The following is a 20,342-nucleotide window of genomic DNA, read 5'->3' as shown; positions in this document are numbered from 1 at the left end:
TGTCATAAAACCAAATGGGTGTTTACTTTGGTCATTTTCTTGCAGGTTGGGTATGAGTTGTAAAAATGAATAATTCTGTTTAACAGGCCACCCATGCATTTTGTGAACAGGGTTACAGATTGCATTACCGTAAACGGTCCAAGTCTACCCTAGCGTCAAGGTGACGGTCAGGGTCGGCTCCACACTACCTGTCCCATCCAGGAACTTCTTGAACCCGGATCGATCGTCGATAGTCATAACCGAGATGAGCCTGGCAAATGAGAGCACAGACATGCAGCAAGGGGTAGGAGCAAATGGTGCAAAAAACAAACCAAAAGAAAGTTCAAATCACGCAGTGCAAAATCTTCATTAAATAAATAACCCATTAAAAGGGAAAGTGATTGTGGAGGTTAAAATCCACAATAAATAAATCTAATAAAATGAGATTAAACCTGAAATGAGGAAGCAGGCGTTTAAAAAAAAAAAAAATCACAAGCCCTGGTGCATCTTCGTAAAATCCGACCCTATTTGAATCTCCAACATCCAACCAGCGCAGAAGACCCTCTGATCTGCCCGCCCGGGCCCCTGTTGCCAGTCCGTCAGCGTCCACAGGGCGCCTCCAAGCTCCACTCCCTCTTTCCATCCCACTCCTGACACGAAATGTGAAGTCCGGGTCAGCTCCACGCTACCTGTTCCATCCAGGAGCCTCTTGCACCCGAATCGTCGATAGTTATAACTGAGATGATCCGGGCCAATGAGGACACACACACACACACACATCATTCATACTGGAGAGTAAGTAAGTAAGTTAACCAAGCCATTGTTGAGAAATTAACTTGGTCATAAACTGCTTTGCTGTTCTGAATGTGGTAAAGGATTCTTCCAAAAAAAGCTACCTTAGACAATACTTACAATACAATGGAAGAGTGGCAACTTCAGACTTGGATAACTGTACTGTACTGCCAGTATGGCAGCTGCGCAGGAATCGGTCCTGCTGTCAGTCCTATGATATATAATCAACAAATAATCAGAACATCTTTCAATATTACTGTGCTGTGATAACAACTTACAACAAGGGGGCGAAGCTGAAAATGTACAGTACAGTAGTACAAAAACCAAAGGTCAATGATAATATCAAGTTCACCGAGTTATGCCAGCTGACATGAAGTGCCTCTGACAACTTGGCAGCTCCATGAGAGCCCTCAGTGCCAGGATGCGGTCGATGGTAGGCTTCTTAGGCGTAAAACCAGACTGTTCCAGTTGCTGGTAGGTGAGCAAGTGATCACAGATCTTATCGAGGACGACCCTAGTGAGGGCCTTACCTGGCATCAGTGTTACCCCCCTGTAGTTGCAGCAATCCAGGCGGTCGCCCTTCCCTTTCCAGATAGGGATGACAAGTCCTGTTTTCCAGTCAGTTAGGATGATGCTAGTCTCCCAAATGGAAGCAAAGATTGCTTGCAATGCCAGGAGGACAGCCTGACCACCAGCCTGGAGAAGTTCACCCCGGATACCACAGATCTCTTCAGCCTCCACCCCCACGCCCTCCCCAGCTGCTTCACCACCTGTGTAATCTCAGTGACACTGGGGCTGGGGGGGATCACAGCTAATTGGAGGATCAGTTCTCAAGAACTACAGACCCAGGGATGTCCAACATCCTAGGCATAGGATCAGCTTTGAACAACTGCTCAAAGTAGCCAGCCCAGCGGATCACAACTGCAGTGTCATCCATAAGGACCGTTCCATCAGCCACCCTAACTGCGACTCTCCGAGGAACAGATTCAGATCTGCATAATTCTTCGATTCCTCTGTAAGCAGGACGTGGGTTGCTAGACCACAGATGGTGTGCCACCTGCTCACAGATTCCTCTAACAAACACCTCTTTATCTGCCATCAGAGCCCTCGCAGCCATCCTTCACAGTTCCCAGTGCAGACCAGAGTTGCCCTTGAGCCGTGCACTGCGACTCATCTCGATGCTATCCAGGGTGCCCTGCTTCATGAAACACCTCATTCTGGGAACACCAACACAACCCTCAGCAACCTTCAGGATCTTGTCACTTAAGGTCTCCCACATCACATTAGGATCAGCAGTCGTACCCAAATCTGCAAGTTCCTCACACAAACTGCATGCAAACTCATTAGAAACAGCCTGATCTGGGAGTCTGGCCAAGTGCAGGCTCATTTTCCTAGCAGGTGGTAACCTACAGGACCTCAGCTGGATCTTCAGAGTAGCAACAACAAGTCTGTGGTTAGAATTCACAAACTGGGCACTTCTGTAGACCCTGCAGTTTTGCAAGAACCTCCACCATCTGCCCAATAGGATGTGATCGATCTCCTTCACCGCACCACCAGTATTGGAGTACCATGTCCAACGATGTGGTTCAGGGCGCTGGAACCAAGATCCATCAATTCACAGCCCCTGACCTTTTGCAAAGTCAAGGAACATGGAGCCATTTTCATCACAGTCACCAGACCCATGGGGACTGAGACAATCCTCATAGTAGTGCCAGTGGCTGCACTGAAGTCACACATGACCAGAGGAGTGTCACCATGTGGGCACCCATCAACCACCGAGCGAAGCTGCAAATAAAATATCTCCTTCACCGAGACACCACTCACCGCGGTCGGAGCAGACACCGAGACAACAGACAAGACACCCAGAGAGTGCCGTAAACCAGCGTCTCTCAACTTTTAAGTATTTGCTACCCGAGTTTTCACAACTGTTTTAATCGCCCCCCCCCCCACAACTTTTTTTGAAAGGAGCCCACTAATACTAATTTGTTCTTTTTTAATTAATGATATATCATCCTCTTTAATAAAATCCCTGTGTGCGTCCAGGTGTCCGTGTGTGGGTGTCTTCTGATGAAGTGCGCATACGCGGGGCACGGTGTTTGGTGCACGATATTACTGTCCGAGAAAGTTAGAGGCGTTTTACGGAAATACGAACCAGTATTACTGCGAGAGGAAATTAAAGGTACACAATACAGTGACGCATATTACAGCCACATACAAGCCAGTATTACTGTCAGAGGAGATTAAAGGCATATTATGGACGTACAAGACAGTATTACTGTCACAGAAAATTAAAGACACACAATACACGGTGGCAGCCCACGAAGAATGGTCAGCTCGGCAAGTAAACATCAACACAAGAAAGGCTGAAAGAAAGAAAAATACGACCAACAAACAGAATGAGGTCAAAGTCTCTTGCCATTTAATATACGGTAGACTGTTCCTACTAATGTTTATGCACTACTGTTCTAGCGCCTGTTATTGTAAGGGGCTACATGACTAGTAGAAGCATATTTTATTATACCTACAGTGGGGCAAAAAAGTAATTAGTCAGCCACCAATTGTGCAAGTTCTCCCACTTAAAAAGATGAGAGAGGCCTGTCATTTTCATCAAAGGTCTACCTCAACTATGAGAGACAAAATGAGAAAAAAAAATCCAGAAAATCACATTGTCTGATTTTTAAAGAATTTATTTGCAAATTATGGTGGAAAATAAGTATTTGGTCACCTACAAACAAGCAAGATTTCTGGCTCTCCCAGACCTGTAACTTCTCCTGTAAGAGGCTCCTCTGTCCTCCACTCGTCACCTGTATTAATGGCACCTGTTTGAACTTGTTATCAATATAAAAGACACCTGTCCACAACCTCAAACAGTCACACTCCAAACTCCACTAGGGCCAAGACCAAAGAGCTGTCAAAGGACACCAGAAACAAAACCTGCACCAGGCTGGGAAGACTGAATCTGCAATAGGTAAGCAGCTTGGTGTGAAGAAATCAACTGTGGGAGCAATTATTAGAAAATGGAAGACATACAAGACCACTGATAATATCCCTCGATCTGGGGCTCCACGCAAGATCTCACCCCGTGGGGTCAAAATGATCACAAGAACGGTGAGCAAAAATCCCAGAACCACACGGGGGGAACCTAGTGAATGACCTGCAGAGAGCTGGGACCAAAGTAACAAAGGCTACCATCAGTAACACACTACGCCGCCAGGGACTCAAATCCTGCAGTGCCAGACGTGTCCCCCTGCTTAAGCCAGTACATGTGCAGGCCCGTCTGAAGTTTGCTAGAGAGCATTTGGATGATCCAGAAGATCAGATATGGTCAGATGAAAAAAACTCTACTTGTCGTGTTTGGAGGAGAAAGAATGCTGAGTTGCATCCATAGAACACCACACCTACTGTAAAGCATGGGGATGGAAACATCAGGCTTTGGGGCTGTTTTTCTGCAAAGGGACCAGGACGACTGATCCGTGTAAAGGAAAGAATGAATGGGGCCATGTATCGTCAGATTTGGAGTGAAAACCTCCTTCCATCAGCAAGGGCATTGAAGATGAAACGTGGCTGGGTCGTTCAGCATGACAATGATCCCAAACACACCGCCCGGGTAACGAAGGAGTGGCTTCGTAAGAAGCATTTCAAGGTCCTGGAGTGGCCTACACAGTCTCCAGATCTCAACCCCATAGAAAATCTTTGGAGGGAGTTGAAAGTCCGTGTTGCCCAGCAACAGCCCCAAAACATCACTGCTCTACAGGAGATCTGCATGGAGGAATGGGCCAAAATACCAGCAACAGCGTGTGAAAACCTTGTGAAGACTTACAGAAAACGTTTGACCTCTGTCATTGCCAACAAAGTACTGAGATGAACTTTTGTTATTGACCAAATACTTATTTTCCACCATAATTTGCAAATAAATTCTTTAAAAATCAGACAATGTGATTTTCTGGATTTTTATTTTCTCATTTTGTTTCTCATAGTTGAGGTAGACCTATGATGAAAATGACAGGCCTCTCTCATCTTTTTAAGTGGGAGAACTTGCACAATTGGTGGCTGACTAAATACTTTTTTTGCGCCACTGTACTTAACTCTTATTGACATTTATCTAACCCTATATTTATTTTTCTAGTATCAGAATGTAGTTTAAGTTCATTTGTTTTAGTTTCAATAGATGTTTTTTTCATATTTTCGATTCTTGTTTTCTTTTTTTAACATCTTCATGCCCCCCTTTTTGTTACTTTGCACCCCCCCCCCCCCCCCCCCCCCTTAGGGCGGCCCGCCCCACAGGTTGAGAACCGCTGTTGTAATCTGAGTCTCATAATACGCTCATTGAAAGGACTGACATCGGACACGATCGGAAGAAGCCAATCTGCTACAGCAACAGCTACTACTCGAGTATGACAGTCATCAAACCGACCAGACCAATATTTATTGGTCTGGTCCGTAGGTGGATACACAAGTAAACAATGAAAACAAATAATCTGATTGACAATAAAAAAACATTCTAGCAAGAGAAAATAATGCCTTCTTCAGAACGGGACGATGTTAGCAGCGTAATGGAGGCTGGAGCCCCGTGGATACCAGTGAGGTGTTGCAATGTTGAAGTTACCACACAGCACAAGGCAGATTGCGATGTTAGTCCTGCATGGGTTGGCTACTAATAAAGCTCCAAAGCGGCTTTCTGTCACGTGTAGATAGTAAACAGAGACTCTGACGTCACGTTCCGACTTGAGCACATTGCGCCTCCCGACTTTCTGCTGGTACTGCAATTTGCGCACGCGTCGGGTAAATTTCTGAGGTCACGACAAATGAACGCGTGGCAGCCCCAGCAGAGTGTAATTGCAGACCGCAGTACTTATGAGGTCAGTCTACTCGGCAGCTACGATGCGTGCAAGTACACGTTCTGAGCGTGAAGTATAAGAAAACATTGCAAATAGAAGTCAGTCGTCATCATCTGCAAATACGAGGCGCTCTCTTCTAATTCTTCTAAGGCTGGAATCAGGGCCGGATTTATATGAAAAGAGGCTCTAGGCTATTCCACTTATGAGGCCCTTTCACCTTCCATTTTTAAGTTTGTAAATTACATGAGAGATAATAAAATACATCATTACTGTGATTAACCAATACATTTTTATGTTTGCTTATTAGTCATATGCGTAGAATTTCTCCTTATTTTCGGTTCAGTGTTTTAGTGTTCACTGTTTTTAGAATAGTGTAATTTTAATTTTGCTAACAATTTGAATGTAGGCCCCTCTTGCTCTTGAGGCCCTATGCTGAAGCCTAGTTAGTGTATAGGAAAATCCGGCCCTGTGTGGAATTATGCTTCACGTGACGCGACGTCTGCTGCAGCGGACGCTCCTGCTACGCAAGCGTTGTAGTGTTTATACTTGCGCGCGTACTTTACGTAAATCAGGAGGAATCCGCCAGGTGGCAGTGCGAGATATTATCACGGTGAGAACATGTTCGGCTTCTCTGTGTTGTGAATTGCCTAGAACAGGGGTAGGCAACGTCGGTCCTGGAGTGCCACAGTATGTGCAGGTTTTTGTTCCAACCCAGTTCCTTAACGAGAACTCAATTATTGCTGATGAAGCGCATATTGCTTAAGTGACATTTTAATGCTTCATTTTAGTGGTCTCGCTTGTTAAGGTTCTCCAACCTTAATTGCTTATTTCAATCTTAAACTGCTGCATTCAGTGTTTTAATTGCTCCTTATTAGCAATAAGATGTAAAACAGGGGTAGGCAATGTCGGTCCTGGTGAGCCGCAGTGGCTACAGGTTTTCATTCAACCCAATTGCTTAATTAGAAACCAATCATTGCCAATCTCAGACCTTATTTAATTTTATGGTTTGTTAGTCTGTGCAATGTAAGGCTTTTATATCGTAGATTTTTTTCCTTTCCAAGGATATCATCCAAATGATTTGAAGCCTAAAACAGATCATTTTCAGTCTGTCACATTTTTCTATTAAGTGTTTTATTAAATCAAACCGTGCATGATGAACACACACAGATGTAATTGGAAAAAAGCTAGCTGGAGAACTGCTGGCTGCTTTGTCTTTTACATCTTATTGCTAATAAGGAGCAATTAAAACACGGAATGCAGCAGTTTAAGATTGAAATAAGCAATTAAGGTTGGAGAACCTTAACAAGCGAGACCACTAAAATGAAGCATTAAAATGTCACTTAAGCAATATGTGCTTCATCAGCAATAAATGAGTTCTCGTTAAGGAACTGGGTTGGAACAAAAACCTGCACATACTGTGGCACTCCAGGACCGACGTTGCCTACCCCTGGCCTAGAACACCCATTAAATCCCGATGACACCTTGCCGCAATATCTCTGAAAAGGATGTTTATTGATTAAATCCAGGGATGTGTCCATTCAAGCAAGCATTGGGCACGAGTGAGAAACAATCCCTGGAAGATGCCTCAGCTAATCGCAAGGTGAATACAAGCACACACATACACTCGCGTCATTTTAGCGGCACCAAATCCCCAAATCTGCATATCTTTGGAAGGAAACTGGAGCACAGTGTGGAAACCCAGCAGGAAAACATGGAAACTGCAGGCAGGGAATATCAGCGACGTGACTCCCTGCAAGACAGCAGCGCTAACGCTCCGCCACTGTGTCACCCCATGTGTGTAATTATTAACAGTACTCATTATTTAAATGAAATGACCGATTTATCTGTAAAATGTAATATGCATACTTTAATGCTTTTCATCATGAAAGTGATATCAAGTATAAATCTAAGGATTCTAAATGTGCAGAGAGTTGGAATATCATTTAATGTGCGCAGTGTGTTGATCTATAGCTGGGGATTCGCTACTGTCAGGAGCAGAGGAAGCCCTAGAAAAAAAAAAAAAGAGCACAGAAGACGGTATGTGAGAATTTTAAAACGTAACGTGTCATTACGATCGGGAATATTGCGACGCTTGAATATAAAAGGGGCGGCACGGTGGCGCAGTGGGTAGCGCTGCTGCCTCGCAGTTGGGAGACTCTGGGTTCGCTTCCCGGGTCCTCCCGGCGTGGGGTTTGCATGTTCTCCCCGTGTCTGCGTGGGTTTCCTCCCACAGTCCAAAGACATGCAGGTTAGGTGGATTGGCGATTCTAAGTTGGCCCTAGTGTGTGTCCTGCCCAGGATTGGTTCCTGCCTTGTGCCCTGTGTTGGCTGGGATTGGCTCCAGCAGACCCCCGTGACCCTGTGTTCGGATTCAGCGGGTTGGATAATGGATGGATGAATATAAAAGCACCACGAATACATCTGTATGTCAGCATTTTGCTTCACCACATCGAACCATTTATGAAATATCGAAGCGCGCACACCGATCTCGTAGGATCCGCAAAGCGGCTTTCTGTCACGTGTAGATAGTAAACAGAGACTCTGACGTCACATTCCAACTTTTAGCACACTGCGCCCCCTGACTTTTTGCTGGTATTGCAACTCGCGCACGCGTCGCATTAATTTCGGAGGACCTGCTCAGAGGACGCATCAAATGAACGCTCAGAACGCGTGGCGGCCATGATGCGTGTGTTTCTCTCTCCTCTTGGCGCTGTGCGCTGACCTGGCGCTGGCTTTACAAAGGCAGACTTTGAGGAATTGTGCTCTGCCTGCTCCTTTGCAAGTTGTGTCCACTCTCAGGTTTTTAGCCACAAGAGCTTTTCAACTTAAACTGGCTGACCGATCTGGTATTTCTCAGTCATGGTATTACCCGCTTGATAAGATTTCCTTATACAGTGAAACCTTGATTAACTGCAAGACGAGCTTGATTTTTTAATAAATTTTAACTTGATAAACGAGTGTGGTCTTGCAATATGAGCAGTCCGTTTACCCTTTGTCTGCCGAGGGTTCTTCTCTCTCTCTCTCTCACTGCGGTATTGTGGGTAATCGTCTCCCATGCTCGGTGTCAGTCGGCGTGCCTCACTCGTATAGTCAACATCCGGACAAACGTATACCGTTTATTATAACATGGTGACCACGTGTGAGTCCTTGTCTTGCACTCCAAAACACGAGCGTGAGTCTCAGTGCTTTAGCAGTTCAGCGTGAAACAGGAACAGCACAGTTTATTATAACGGGATCTCCCACTCTCCTATACACAGACACAACAGTCAGGTAGCTTCATGGCCAGGTTAGTGGCTAAGCTCTTGCATTTATAATGCCCCTTGTGTCACCCATCACGGCCGGCGGTTATAGCATGTCCGCGATCTTCACGGATTCGCTTTTACAGCAGACTGCTACAAAGCTGGGAGCCTTGCGGTGGCTTCGGGACGCTCTTCTGCGTGTCGGAATCCCAAACGAGTTTCGAAACGTTACAGTGCATAAAGCATTTTTTTCTTATTTTGTGTCCAAGTGTAGCGACTCTTCAGGCAAAAGCAGCCGTCGTTGGAGACGTTTGCTTGTTAAAGTCGCAAAAAAAGAAAGAGTCCAGTGAGCCAATAGATAGCAGGGATTCCGTTCGTTAGAGTGAAGATTTTGTATTAATTTTTATATAAATATTTATGGGTTGTGAAACGAATTCTCAGAGTTTCCATTATTTCTTATGGAGAAATTTGCTTTGATATGTGAGTGCTTTGGATTACAAGCACGTTTCCGGAACGAATTATGCTAGCAAACCGACTCGCAGCAACGACCAAATGTATTCGGAGCGCTCAGCTGCAGGCACATTGCAACGGCGCAGATCGGCACCACAGAAAAACAGCAGAGAAAGTAGGAGTTAGTAAGGATTGTGGAGCCACCAAGGAGAAGAATTCAATGCATAGACAGAATATCAGGGTTAAACTAAAATGAAGCACTGACCAAGGCATGATACCGTAATGAGACATCTTTTTTTAAAGTGTTGCTGAACTTCTTTATCGGTCAGCTATTCCAGATTTGAGGGGCATAACAGCAGAAGTCCACCTCACCACTTTAAGTTGGAATTCTAAGCAGACCCTCTTTTGAAGATGAATATAGGTTACAATTTGGAGTGTGAGGTGTCAGACATTCCGCTAAAAAATATATATATATATATCTATATACAGTGGTGTGAAAAACTATTTGCCCCCTTCCTGATTTCTTATTCTTTTGCATGTTTGATGATCAGAAACATTTTGTGTGACAAACACATTTAACCATTAGTCAAATATAACACAAGTAAACACAAAATGCAGTTTGTAAATTGTGGTTTTTATTATTTAGGGAGAAAAAAAAATCCAAACCTACATGGCCCTGTGTGAAAAAGTAATTGCCCCCTTGTTAAAAAATAACCTAACTGTGGTGTATCACACCCGAGTTCAATTTCCGTAGCCACCCCCAGGCCTGATTACTGCCACACCTGTTTCAATCAAGAAATCACTTAAATAGGAGCTGCCTGACACAGAGAAGTAGACCAAAAGCACCTCAAAAGCTAGACATCATGCCAAGATCCAAAGAAATTCAGGAACAAATGAGAACCGAAGTAATTGAGATCTATCAGTCTGGTAAAGGTTATAAAGCCATTTCTAAAGCTTTGGGACTCCAGCGAACCACAGTGAGAGCCATTAACCACAAATGGCAAAAACATGGAACAGTGGTGAACCTTCCCAGGAGTGGCCGGCCGACCAAAATTACCCCAAGAGCGCAGAGACGACTCATCCGAGAGGTCACAAAAGACCCCAGGACAACGTCTAAAGAACTGCAGGCCTCACTTGCCTCAATTAAGGTCAGTGTTCACGACTCCACCATAAGAAAGAGACTGGGCAAAAACGGCCTGCATGGCAGATTTCCAAGACGCAAACCACTGTTAAGCAAAAAGAACATTAGGGCTCGTCTCAATTTTGCTAAGAAACATCTCAATGATTGCCAAGACTTTTGGGAAAATAGCTTGTGGACTGATGAGTCAAAAGTTGAACTTTTTGGAAGGCAAATGTCCCGTTACATCTGGCGTAAAAGGAACACAGCATTTCAGAAAAAGAACATCATACCAACAGTAAAATATGGTGATGGTAGTGTGATGGTCTGGGGTTGTTTTGCTGCTTCAGGACCTGGAAGGCTTGCTGTGATAGATGGAACCATGAATTCTACTGTCTACCAAAAAATCCTGGAGAATGTCCAGCCATCTGTTCGTCAACTCAAGCTGAAGCGATCTTGGGTGCTGCAACAGGACAATGACCCAAAACACACCAGCAAATCCACCTCTGAATGGCTGAAAAAAAACAAAATGAAGACTTTGGAGTGGCCTAGTCAAAGTCCTGACCTGAATCCAATTGAGATGCTATGGCATGACCTTAAAAAGGTGGTTCATGCTAGAAAACCCTCAAATAAAGCTGAATTACAACAATTTTGAAAAGATGAGTGGGCCAAAATTCCTCCAGAGCACTGTAAAAGACTCATTGCAAGTTATCGCAAACACTTGATTGCAGTTATTGCTGCTAAGGGTGGCCCAACCAGTTATTAGGTTCAGGGGGCAATTACTTTTTCACACAGGGCCCTGTAGGTTTGGATTTTTTTTTCCTCCCTAAATAATAAACACCATCATTTACAAACTGCATTTTGTGTTTACTTGTGTTATATTTGACTAATGGTTAAATGTGTTTGATGATCAGAAACATTTTGTGTGACAAACATGCAAAAGAATAAGAAATCAGGAAGGGGGCAAATAGTTTTTCACACCACTGTATAGTGCATCTGAAAAGTATTCCCAGCGCATCACTTTTTCCAGATTTTGTTATGTTACAGCCTTATTCCAAAATGGATTAATTCATTTTTTTCCTCAGAATTCTACACACAACACCCCATAATGACAACGTGAAAAAAAAGTTTACTTGAGGTTTTTGCAAATTTATTAAAAAATAAAGAGAAATCCCATGCACATAAGTATTCACAGCCTTTGCTCAATACTTTGTCGATGCCCCTTTGGCAGCAATTCCAGCCTCAAGTCTTGTTGAATATGATGCCACAAGCTTGGCACACCTATCCTTGGCCAGTTTTGCCCATTCCTCTTTGCAGCACCTCTCAAGCTCCATCAGGTTGGATGGGAAGCGTCGGTGCACAGCCATTTTAAGATCTCTCCAGAGATCTTCAATCAGTTTCAAGGGGCTCTGGCTGGGCCACTCAAGGACATTCACAGAGTTGTCCTGAAGCCACTCCTTTGATATCTTGGCTGTGTGCTTAGGGTCGTTGTCCTGCTGAAAGATGAACCGTCGCCCCAGTCTGAGGTTAAGAGCAGGTTTTCATCCAGGATGTCTCTGTACATTGCTGCAGTCATCTTTCCCTTTATCCTGACTAGTCTCCCATCCCCACAGCATGATGCTGCCACCACCATGCTTCACTGTAGGGATGGTATTGGCCTGGTGATGAGCGGTGCCTGGTTTCCTCCAAATGTGACACCTGGCATTCACACCAAAGAGTTCAATCTTGGTCTCATCAGACCAGAGACTTTTCTCTCATGGTCTGAGAGTCCTTCAGGTGCCTTTTGGTAAACTCCAGGTTGGTGCCACATGCCTTTTATTAAGGAGTGTCTGCTGTCCGGCCACTCTACCATACAGGCCTGATTGGTGGAGTGCTGCAGAGATGGTTGTCATACTGGAAGGTTCCTTCTCCACAGAGGACCTCTGACTGAGTGACCATTGGTTACTCGGTCACCTCCCTGACTAAGGCCCTTCTCCCCTGATCACTCAGTTTAGATGGCCGGCCAGCTCTAGGAGGAGTCCTGGTGACTTATGGAGGCCACTGTGCTCATTGGGACCTTCAAAAGCAGCAGAAATTTTTCTGTAGCCTTCCCCAGATTTGTGCCTCGATGTCCAGTTGACTGAATTTACCATAGGTGGACTCCAATGAAGCTGCAGAAACATCAAGGATGATCAGGAGGCACCTGAGCTCAATGGCAAAGGCTGTGAATACTTCTGTACATGGGATTTGTTAAAATTTGCAGAAACCTCAAGTAAACGTTTTTCACGTTGTCATTATGAGGTGTGTGTAGAATTGAGGAAAAAATAATTTAATCCATTTTAGATTAAGGCTGCAACACAACAAAATATGGAAAAAGTGATGCGCTGTATACACACAAAAAAAAAAAAAAATGATTTTAAATCTCACCCTATGCAGTATTAACATTGATTCTAAAAAGGTCACAGGTAACCAGTGTAGGGACACCAGAACTGGTGTCATGTGCTCAGATTCTCTTTTCCTCATTAAAGATTAGGCAGCCAAGTTCTGCACTCTTTTACAGGTCAAGTTAACCAGTGAGTGAAGAGAACCAGAAAAACGCAAGTGTTAAAAGTGCAGGTGTTCAGTATGCAAGAGGTAAAGCAAACAAGAATGGACAAATTTACATTTCTGGTCTTCTAAAATGGAGGAGCTAAACCACTGGATTAAAAAAAAAAAAAAAATTGAATCAACCATGAAAGCAGTAGTACATTAACTGGGTCAAAGAATAGATAGTGGGAAATGGGTGGAAGCACCCCAAAATATATCAAATATCCCATGTGGATCAACAGAAATTGGAGACCGACATTTAGAAGTTAAAGGATGCCCATCTTGACCCGTGGGTCAATGTGCAGGACATTAGCACATGTCCCAGTGGGAGAGTCTTACCCCATGCTCAAAAACTGGAGGGGATGGCTGGACAACTCCGATCACCTTCAAAAAAAGGGGACGGTCGTCCTTGGACAACCGCAACCAATGTTAGGTCAGTTCTCAATTGGATAGCACAAGTCAAAAAAACCTGACCAAATATATTAGGAGCTTTTATTAAAATTTCAGATTCACTATTTGCCAGTTCAACCTCCTCACAGCAAGCAACGCCAAAATCAGGACCACCATCAACATGGCAGCTGCAGCTCCCAGAACCAGGGATCCAGTGGGAAGAGAGGCTGTGGGAGGAAGACAAAAGGACATTTACTCTCCCATCAAGATTAGCCAAATGTGTCATGTCTTACATCCTGGGAATCAATACGGTTACCTTCCTGCTTCAGCCTAGATGTCTGCACCTGGTCAGCATCAAAGATAAGGGGACCACTGTGAAGGAGAACATTCTTCCTTGACAGAGCAATTTGTGCCAGTTTGTCTGCAGCTCTGCCAGATCCTAAAAGGGGAAGGTGGAGTTTGACAGACAATGGAGGTACCTTACAAAGCAGACAGCAAGATATCCCACACTGCTTCAAATTATAATGCAATACTTTAAAAACCATGGCCAACTTGGCAGAAAACCACCCTCATACTACAGGCTACTCACTTCGAGCAGGACATGTCCGAGTACAGGCGTCTGCTGGAGAGGGATAGCAGGCAGCAGCAACACAGTAGATGAAGATCTACACACAAATTATATCACATTAAGAAACCACACAGCTACAACTCCTCTGTTGAATTTCAGGATCACAGAATCTGCTGTGTTCCCCACTGAAGTTTAAAAAGGATATTTCAAGTGTCACCAAAAGACCCTCAGAAGCAGAGCACACAGAAACAACTTAGCTAGGAACCCACCTTTTCAGCCAAGGCTTGCTGAGCTACAGGGTCCACAAAAGCAAACATCTCAAACACAAATCTCTTGTAATGACTTGGGTAGGCCACTCCAGATATTCGGTCCACAGTCACCAAGCTGGTCAAATAGTTGTCCCCTGTGTATGGGCACCTGGGCAAAGCAGACCCTCCAGTTAACACGGACCAGCCAATCCCACCCTTACATTAGGGGAGCACCTACCCATTCACCAGAAGGCTCCACTGGGGCTGGCTGGAAGCAGAAGGTCCTGGGGTGACCCAGCAGTCCCCAAGAGTCAGAACAAGGTTAGCATCAGTCCTGTTCACGATATGCACTTCCACAGCCACAGGATCCCTCAGAGTTTTGGTCACTGGGTAGTCAGCATCCACATAGTAGGAGCCATAGGAGGGATCTGGCAATGCAAAAGGAGGGGGGCATTAACTTCACACCCCAACCTCAATCAGGCTTTTAAAAACCTTAATTGCTTCCTGGATATGATCAGCAAATCAAACTACCTAGGACCCCCACCCCATACAGTACCTGTTGCAATGACCAACTCCAGGTCAAATGGCCCTTGCTCTACTACTGGAAGAGGTGGCGCCACAGTATACACCTCAGCCTCCACTTGCACATCCTGGCTTCCCGAGTAGGTGCACTGGAAGAACAACCTGAGGAGAGAAACACCACATCATAGCAGGTAGAGCACATTTAGGGTTAGAGGAAGCAGGTTCAGAAGCCTTACTTGTAGACACTGTCCCTGGTGATGGAGCCCTCTGGACCACTCCTCACGGCGATGGCAGCGGACATGGTGTTCTGGTAAGTCACATTGCCACCAGACAGCTGAAACAAGATCAATCACTGCTGGTTACTACATTAATGGTTTAGTTAAATCACCTTATCTTTAATGGAGGTGAATGTCTGGTATAGAATCATACCTTGCTCATTTTCCTCTTTGTAAATATTAAACACCGTTGGCAATCTGATCAACTAGGTAGGACAACTCTAAACTTCACAGCCACTTTTAGCCAACATTACTACATCCCCCAGATGGAGTCTCACCTGAACTGTGCTGCCACAGGCACGGACTGGAAACTGGTACACGACAAAGCTGGACAGGCTGGTCACAGGGCTGCAGCTGGAGGAACTGCTGTCCACCAACTGGATGGACCCCAGATCCAGGGGAGGAAGGGTCACATTCTCAGACACCACCACCACAAACTGGCCATCCAGGGTGCACTGCACAGTCACTGGCCAAAGCAAACAAGCATGAATATCCAGTAGCAGCCACCTTTGTTCACTCACACCCCCCCAACACTCACCATCATTGGCATAGTAGCATGGACTGGTGCTGCTGCTTGAATCATAGCAACAGTTGTTGGCTTCACAGTCCGCTTGAGTAATGGATGAAGACCCTCCACAAGGGAGCTTCTCACTGGCTGAGACTGCACATCTCTCAGCAACACTCACAGATCGGCGAGCTGTGATGGTCAAAAAGCTCATTTAGAAGATGGGAGACACACTCAGGGTGCACAACCCAGAAGAGAACCATACCTGGCTTAGGACAGGTGAAGGTTTTCACATTTGATCGAAATCCAACAGCAATGGTCACGACATACTGGGAGCCCTAAAGAGAACAGGAGAGGCTCAGACCACAATACAAGAAACACAGCTTAATTAAAAATTGCTATATAAGCACTGGCGCTATTCACCTGCTCAGACACGTGAGCGTACGATGAAGAAAAGGGGACCTTTAGTGTGGTGCGACCAGACTGCCCACCAAGAACGACTCCTGTGAGATCTTTGGTCACCTTTACCAGTCCACCTCTCGTCTCTGAAAGATACAAAAAAAAAAAAAAAAAAAAAAAGAAGGGAGGTCCGATATTTATCTGAAGACGCAGGCGCGGACAAGTCGCAGTGGTCGAGAACACAGCACACTCACTCTGAAGAAAAATAGTCGGAGAGCCATCAAATGACAGCGTCATCGTCTTATCCTCATCGCATTTCTTTGTCACGCGCACGTCCCCTAACGCAAACTGAGCGGCTGACGCCAACACGACCAGCCAGAAAAAACACCAACTACTCAAACACGCCATGCTGTGAAAGCGCTAAACAAGAACACGACACAAACAAGAGAAAGTGCGCGCGGGTTTAAATCAACGGCGGCGGCGCGCGCACGTGACTCGTTAGTGAGAAGGCGCGCGAATGGAGCGCGGGAAATCAACGGCACTCGTTCTGCTCGTGCGGCTTTATTGACCAATCAGCACGTCACGGCGTCGGACTGATCAGTCCAAACGAAGACCGTGTAGAAGTGACCCTCTGCGCGGCGATCTGTCTGTTAATTTAATGAGGGAAATCAGGAAACATCAAGGAAGAAAAGAAGACGAGAAATGTGATAAATACGAGTATTTCTAAAAAGGGGCTTTGTAAAAATGACGGTTTGGGTATGACCCGGTGCCTTGGCGAAGGGTCTTTACAATGAAACACATCAGTTTTCTGTGTTAATTAATTAATTAATTATTATTATTATTATTATTATATTCTGTAAGTGCCTTGAGCATGGGAAAGGCGCTATATAAATAAAATGTATTATTATTATTATTATTATTATTATTATTATTATTATTATTATTATATTGGTTTCAGCTGAGTTTCGAGTATATACAGTATGTGTTTCTTTTTGAAATTTATTCAGTTGTTGACATGATGTTGAAAACAAAATTCCTCCCTATTATTGGCTTTGGGTAGGGAAATAAAATGTGTCCCAGTATTTCTTTTTTTTTTTTTTAAATAAGATCAACTCACTTTCTGTCTCCAGTTTTCATTAGCATTTATTTAGCAGGAGACCTTATAGCAGGGCTTCGTTTCGCTAAATCGAGGCTTGATATTAGAAATAACGCATAACTTGAAATTGCACGCAGTTTTCTATTTTCCAATCAAATCTGCTATTAGGGGACCTCTAGTGGTAACAATAAGTATTGTTATTTTGTTGTCAAGCACTTGCAGACATGTATTTCCATCCACTTTTTGTTTTTGTAAAAGTATAATCTGTACTTAATTTGTTTCTGTTATTATTATATACATTGTTGAGTTTTAGTTGTTCCTTTTGTAATTATATATATATATCCATCCATCCATCCTCTTCCGCTTATCCGAGGTCGGGTCGCGGGGGCAGCAGCTTGAGCAGAGATGCCCAGACATCCCTCTCCCCGGCCACTTCTTCTAGCTCTTCCGGGAGAATCCCAAGGCGTTCCCAGGCCAGTCGAGAGACATAGTCCCTCCAACATGTCCTGGGTCTTCCCCGGGGCCTCCTCCCGGTTGGACGTGCCTGGAACACCTCACCATGGAGGCGTCCAGGAGGCATCCTGATCAGATGCCCGAGCCACCTCATCTGACTCCTCTCGATGCGGAGGAGCAGCGGCTCTACTCTGAGCCCCTCCCGGATGACTGAGCTTCTCACCCCATCTTTAAGGGAGCGCCCAGACATCCTGTGGAGGAAACTCATTTCAGCCGCTTGTATTCGCGATCTCGTTCTTTCGGTCACTACCCATAGCTCATGACCATAGGTGAGGGTAGGAACATAGATCGACTGGTAAATTGAGAGCTTCACCTTGCGGCTCAGCTCCTTTTTCACCACGACAGACCGATGCAGCGCCCGCATTACTGCGGATGCCGCACCGATCCGCCTGTCGATCTCACGCTCCATTCTTCCCTCACTCGTGAACAAGACCCCGAGATACTTGAACTCCTCCACTTGAAGCAGGATCTCGCTCCCAACCCTGAGAGGGCACTCCACCCTTTTCCAGCTGAGGACCATGGTCTCAGATTTAGAGGTGCTGATTCCCATCCCAGCCGCTTCACACTCAGCTGTGAACCGATCCAGAGAGAGCTGAAGATCACGGCTTAATGAAGCAAACAGGACAACATCATCTGTAAAAAGCAGTGACCCAATCCTGAGCCCACCAAACCGGACCCCCTCAACACCCTGGCTGCGCCTAGAAATTCTGTCCATAAAAGTTATGAACAGAATCGGTGACAAAGGGCAGCCCTGGCGGAGTCCAACTCTCACTGGAAACGGGTTCGACTTACTGCCGGCAATGCGGACCAAGCTCTGGCACCGATCGTACAGGGACTGAACAGCCCTTATCAGGGGGGCCGGTACCCCATACTCTCGGAGTACCCCCCACAGGATTCCCCGAGGGACACGGTCGAATGCCTTTTCTAAGTCCACAAAACACATGTAGACTGGTTGGGCAAACTCCCATGCACCCTCCAGGACCCTGCTAAGGGTGTAGAGCTGGTCCACTGTTCCGTGACCAGGACTAAAAGCACACTGTTCCTCCTGAATCCGAGGCTCGACTATCCGACGGACCCTCCTCTCCAGGACCCCTGAATAGACTTTTCCAGGGAGGCTGAGGAGTGTGATCCCTCTGTAGTTGGAACACACCCTCCGATCCCCCTTCTTAAAGAGGGGGACCACCACCCCGGTCTGCCAATCCAGAGGCACTGTCCCTGATGTCCATGCGATGTTGTAGAGACGTGTCAACCAAGACAGTCCTACAACATCGAGAGCCTTGAGGAACTCCGGGCGTATCTCATCCACCCCCGGGGCCCTGCCACAAAGGAAATTTTTGACCACCTCGGTGACCTCAGTCCCAGAGATGGGGGAGCCCACCTCTGAGTCCCCAGGCTCTGCTTCCTCATTGGAAGGCATGTTAGTGGGATTGAGGAGGTCTTCGAAGTACTCCCCCCACCGACCCACAACGTCCCGAGTCGAGGTCAGCAGCGCACCATCACCACCATATACAGTGTTGACACTCCACTGCTTCCCCTTCCTGAGACGCCGGATGGTGGACCAGAATCTCCTCGAAGCCGTCCGAAAGTCGTTCTCCATGGCCTCCCCAAACTCCTCCCACGCACGAGTTTTTGCCTCAGCAACCACCAAAGCCGCATTCCGCTTGGCCTGCCGGTACCTATCAGCTGCCTCCGGGGTCCCACAGGACAAAAGGGACCGGTAGGACTACTTCTTCAGCTTGACGGCATCCTTCACCGCCGGTGTCTACCAACGGGTTCGGGGATTGCCGCCACGACAGGCACCGACCATCTTATGGCCACAGCTCCGGTCAGCTGCCTCAACAATAGAGGCACGGAACATGGCCCATTCAGACTCAATGTCCCCCACCTCCCTCGGGATGTGGTCAAAGTTCTGCCGGAGGTGGGAGTAGAAGCTACTTCTGACAGGGGGCTCTGCCAGACGTTCCCAGCAGACCCTCACAACACATTTGGGCCTACCACGCCTGACCGGCATCCTCCCCCACCATCGAAGCCAACTCACCACCAGGTGGTGATCAGTTGACAGCTCCGCCCCTCTCTTCACCCGAGTGTCCCAGACATGTGGCCGCAAGTCCGACGACACGACCACAAAGTCGATCATCGAACTGAGGCCTAGGGTGTCCTGGTGCCAAGTGCACATATGAACACCCCTATGCTTGAACATGGTGTTCGTTATGGACAATCCGTGATGAGCACAGAAGTCCAATAACAAAACACGGCTCGGGTTCAGATCGGGGGGGCCATTCCTCCCAATCACGCCCTTCCAGGTCTCACTGTCATTGCCCACGTGAGCATTGAAGTCTCCCAGCAGAACGAGGGAGTCCCCAGAAGGTATGCCCTCTAGCACCCCCTCCAGGGACTCCAAAAAGGGTGGGTACTCCGAACTGCTGTTCGGTGCATACGCACAAACAACAGTTAGGACCCGTCCCCCCACCCGAAGGCGAAGGGAGGCTACCCTCTCGTCCACCGGGGTAAACCCCAATGTACAGGCTCCAAGTTGGGGGGCAATAAGTATACCCACACCTGCTCGGCGCCTCTCACCGGGGGCAACTCCAGAGTGGTACAGAGTCCAGCCCCTCTCAAGGAGATTGGTTCCAGAGTCCAAGCTGTGCGTCGAGGTGAGCCCGACTATATCTAGCCGGAACCTCTCAACTTCGCGCACTAGCTCAGGCTCCTTCCCCTTCAGAGAGGTGACATTCCACGTCCCAAGAGCCAGCTTCTGTAGCCGAGGATCGGACCGCCAAGGTCCCCGCCTTCAGCCACCACCCAACTCACACTGCACCCGACCGGGTGGTGAGCCCATGGGAAGG

The 20,342-nt window shown here is 46.4% G+C and overlaps 1 protein-coding gene across 1 annotated transcript; it reads right to left on the bottom strand.

The window, feature by feature from the left end:
• Positions 1 to 144: 144 nt before the first annotated feature.
• LOC127527819 (zona pellucida sperm-binding protein 4-like) lies at positions 145 to 16,184 on the bottom strand. Its single transcript, XM_051927711.1, has 14 exons — positions 16,142 to 16,184; positions 15,912 to 16,033; positions 15,754 to 15,826; positions 15,522 to 15,680; positions 15,262 to 15,449; positions 14,945 to 15,042; positions 14,743 to 14,870; positions 14,425 to 14,614; positions 14,208 to 14,355; positions 13,960 to 14,035; positions 13,687 to 13,809; positions 13,518 to 13,597; positions 3,391 to 3,395; positions 145 to 250 (listed from the first exon to the last, which is right to left on the bottom strand). The coding sequence occupies exons 1-14, from the start codon at positions 16,182 to 16,184 to the stop codon at positions 145 to 147; spliced, it is 1,539 nt and encodes a 512-aa protein (XP_051783671.1).
• Between the last annotated feature and the right edge of the window lie 4,158 nt (positions 16,185 to 20,342).

Source organism: Erpetoichthys calabaricus, chromosome 5, assembly GCF_900747795.2.
Source record: "Erpetoichthys calabaricus chromosome 5, fErpCal1.3, whole genome shotgun sequence".
Taxonomy (NCBI): domain Eukaryota; kingdom Metazoa; phylum Chordata; class Cladistia; order Polypteriformes; family Polypteridae; genus Erpetoichthys; species Erpetoichthys calabaricus.
The sequence above is the reverse complement of the archived record's forward strand: the minus strand, read 5'-3'. Positions and strand labels throughout refer to the sequence as shown.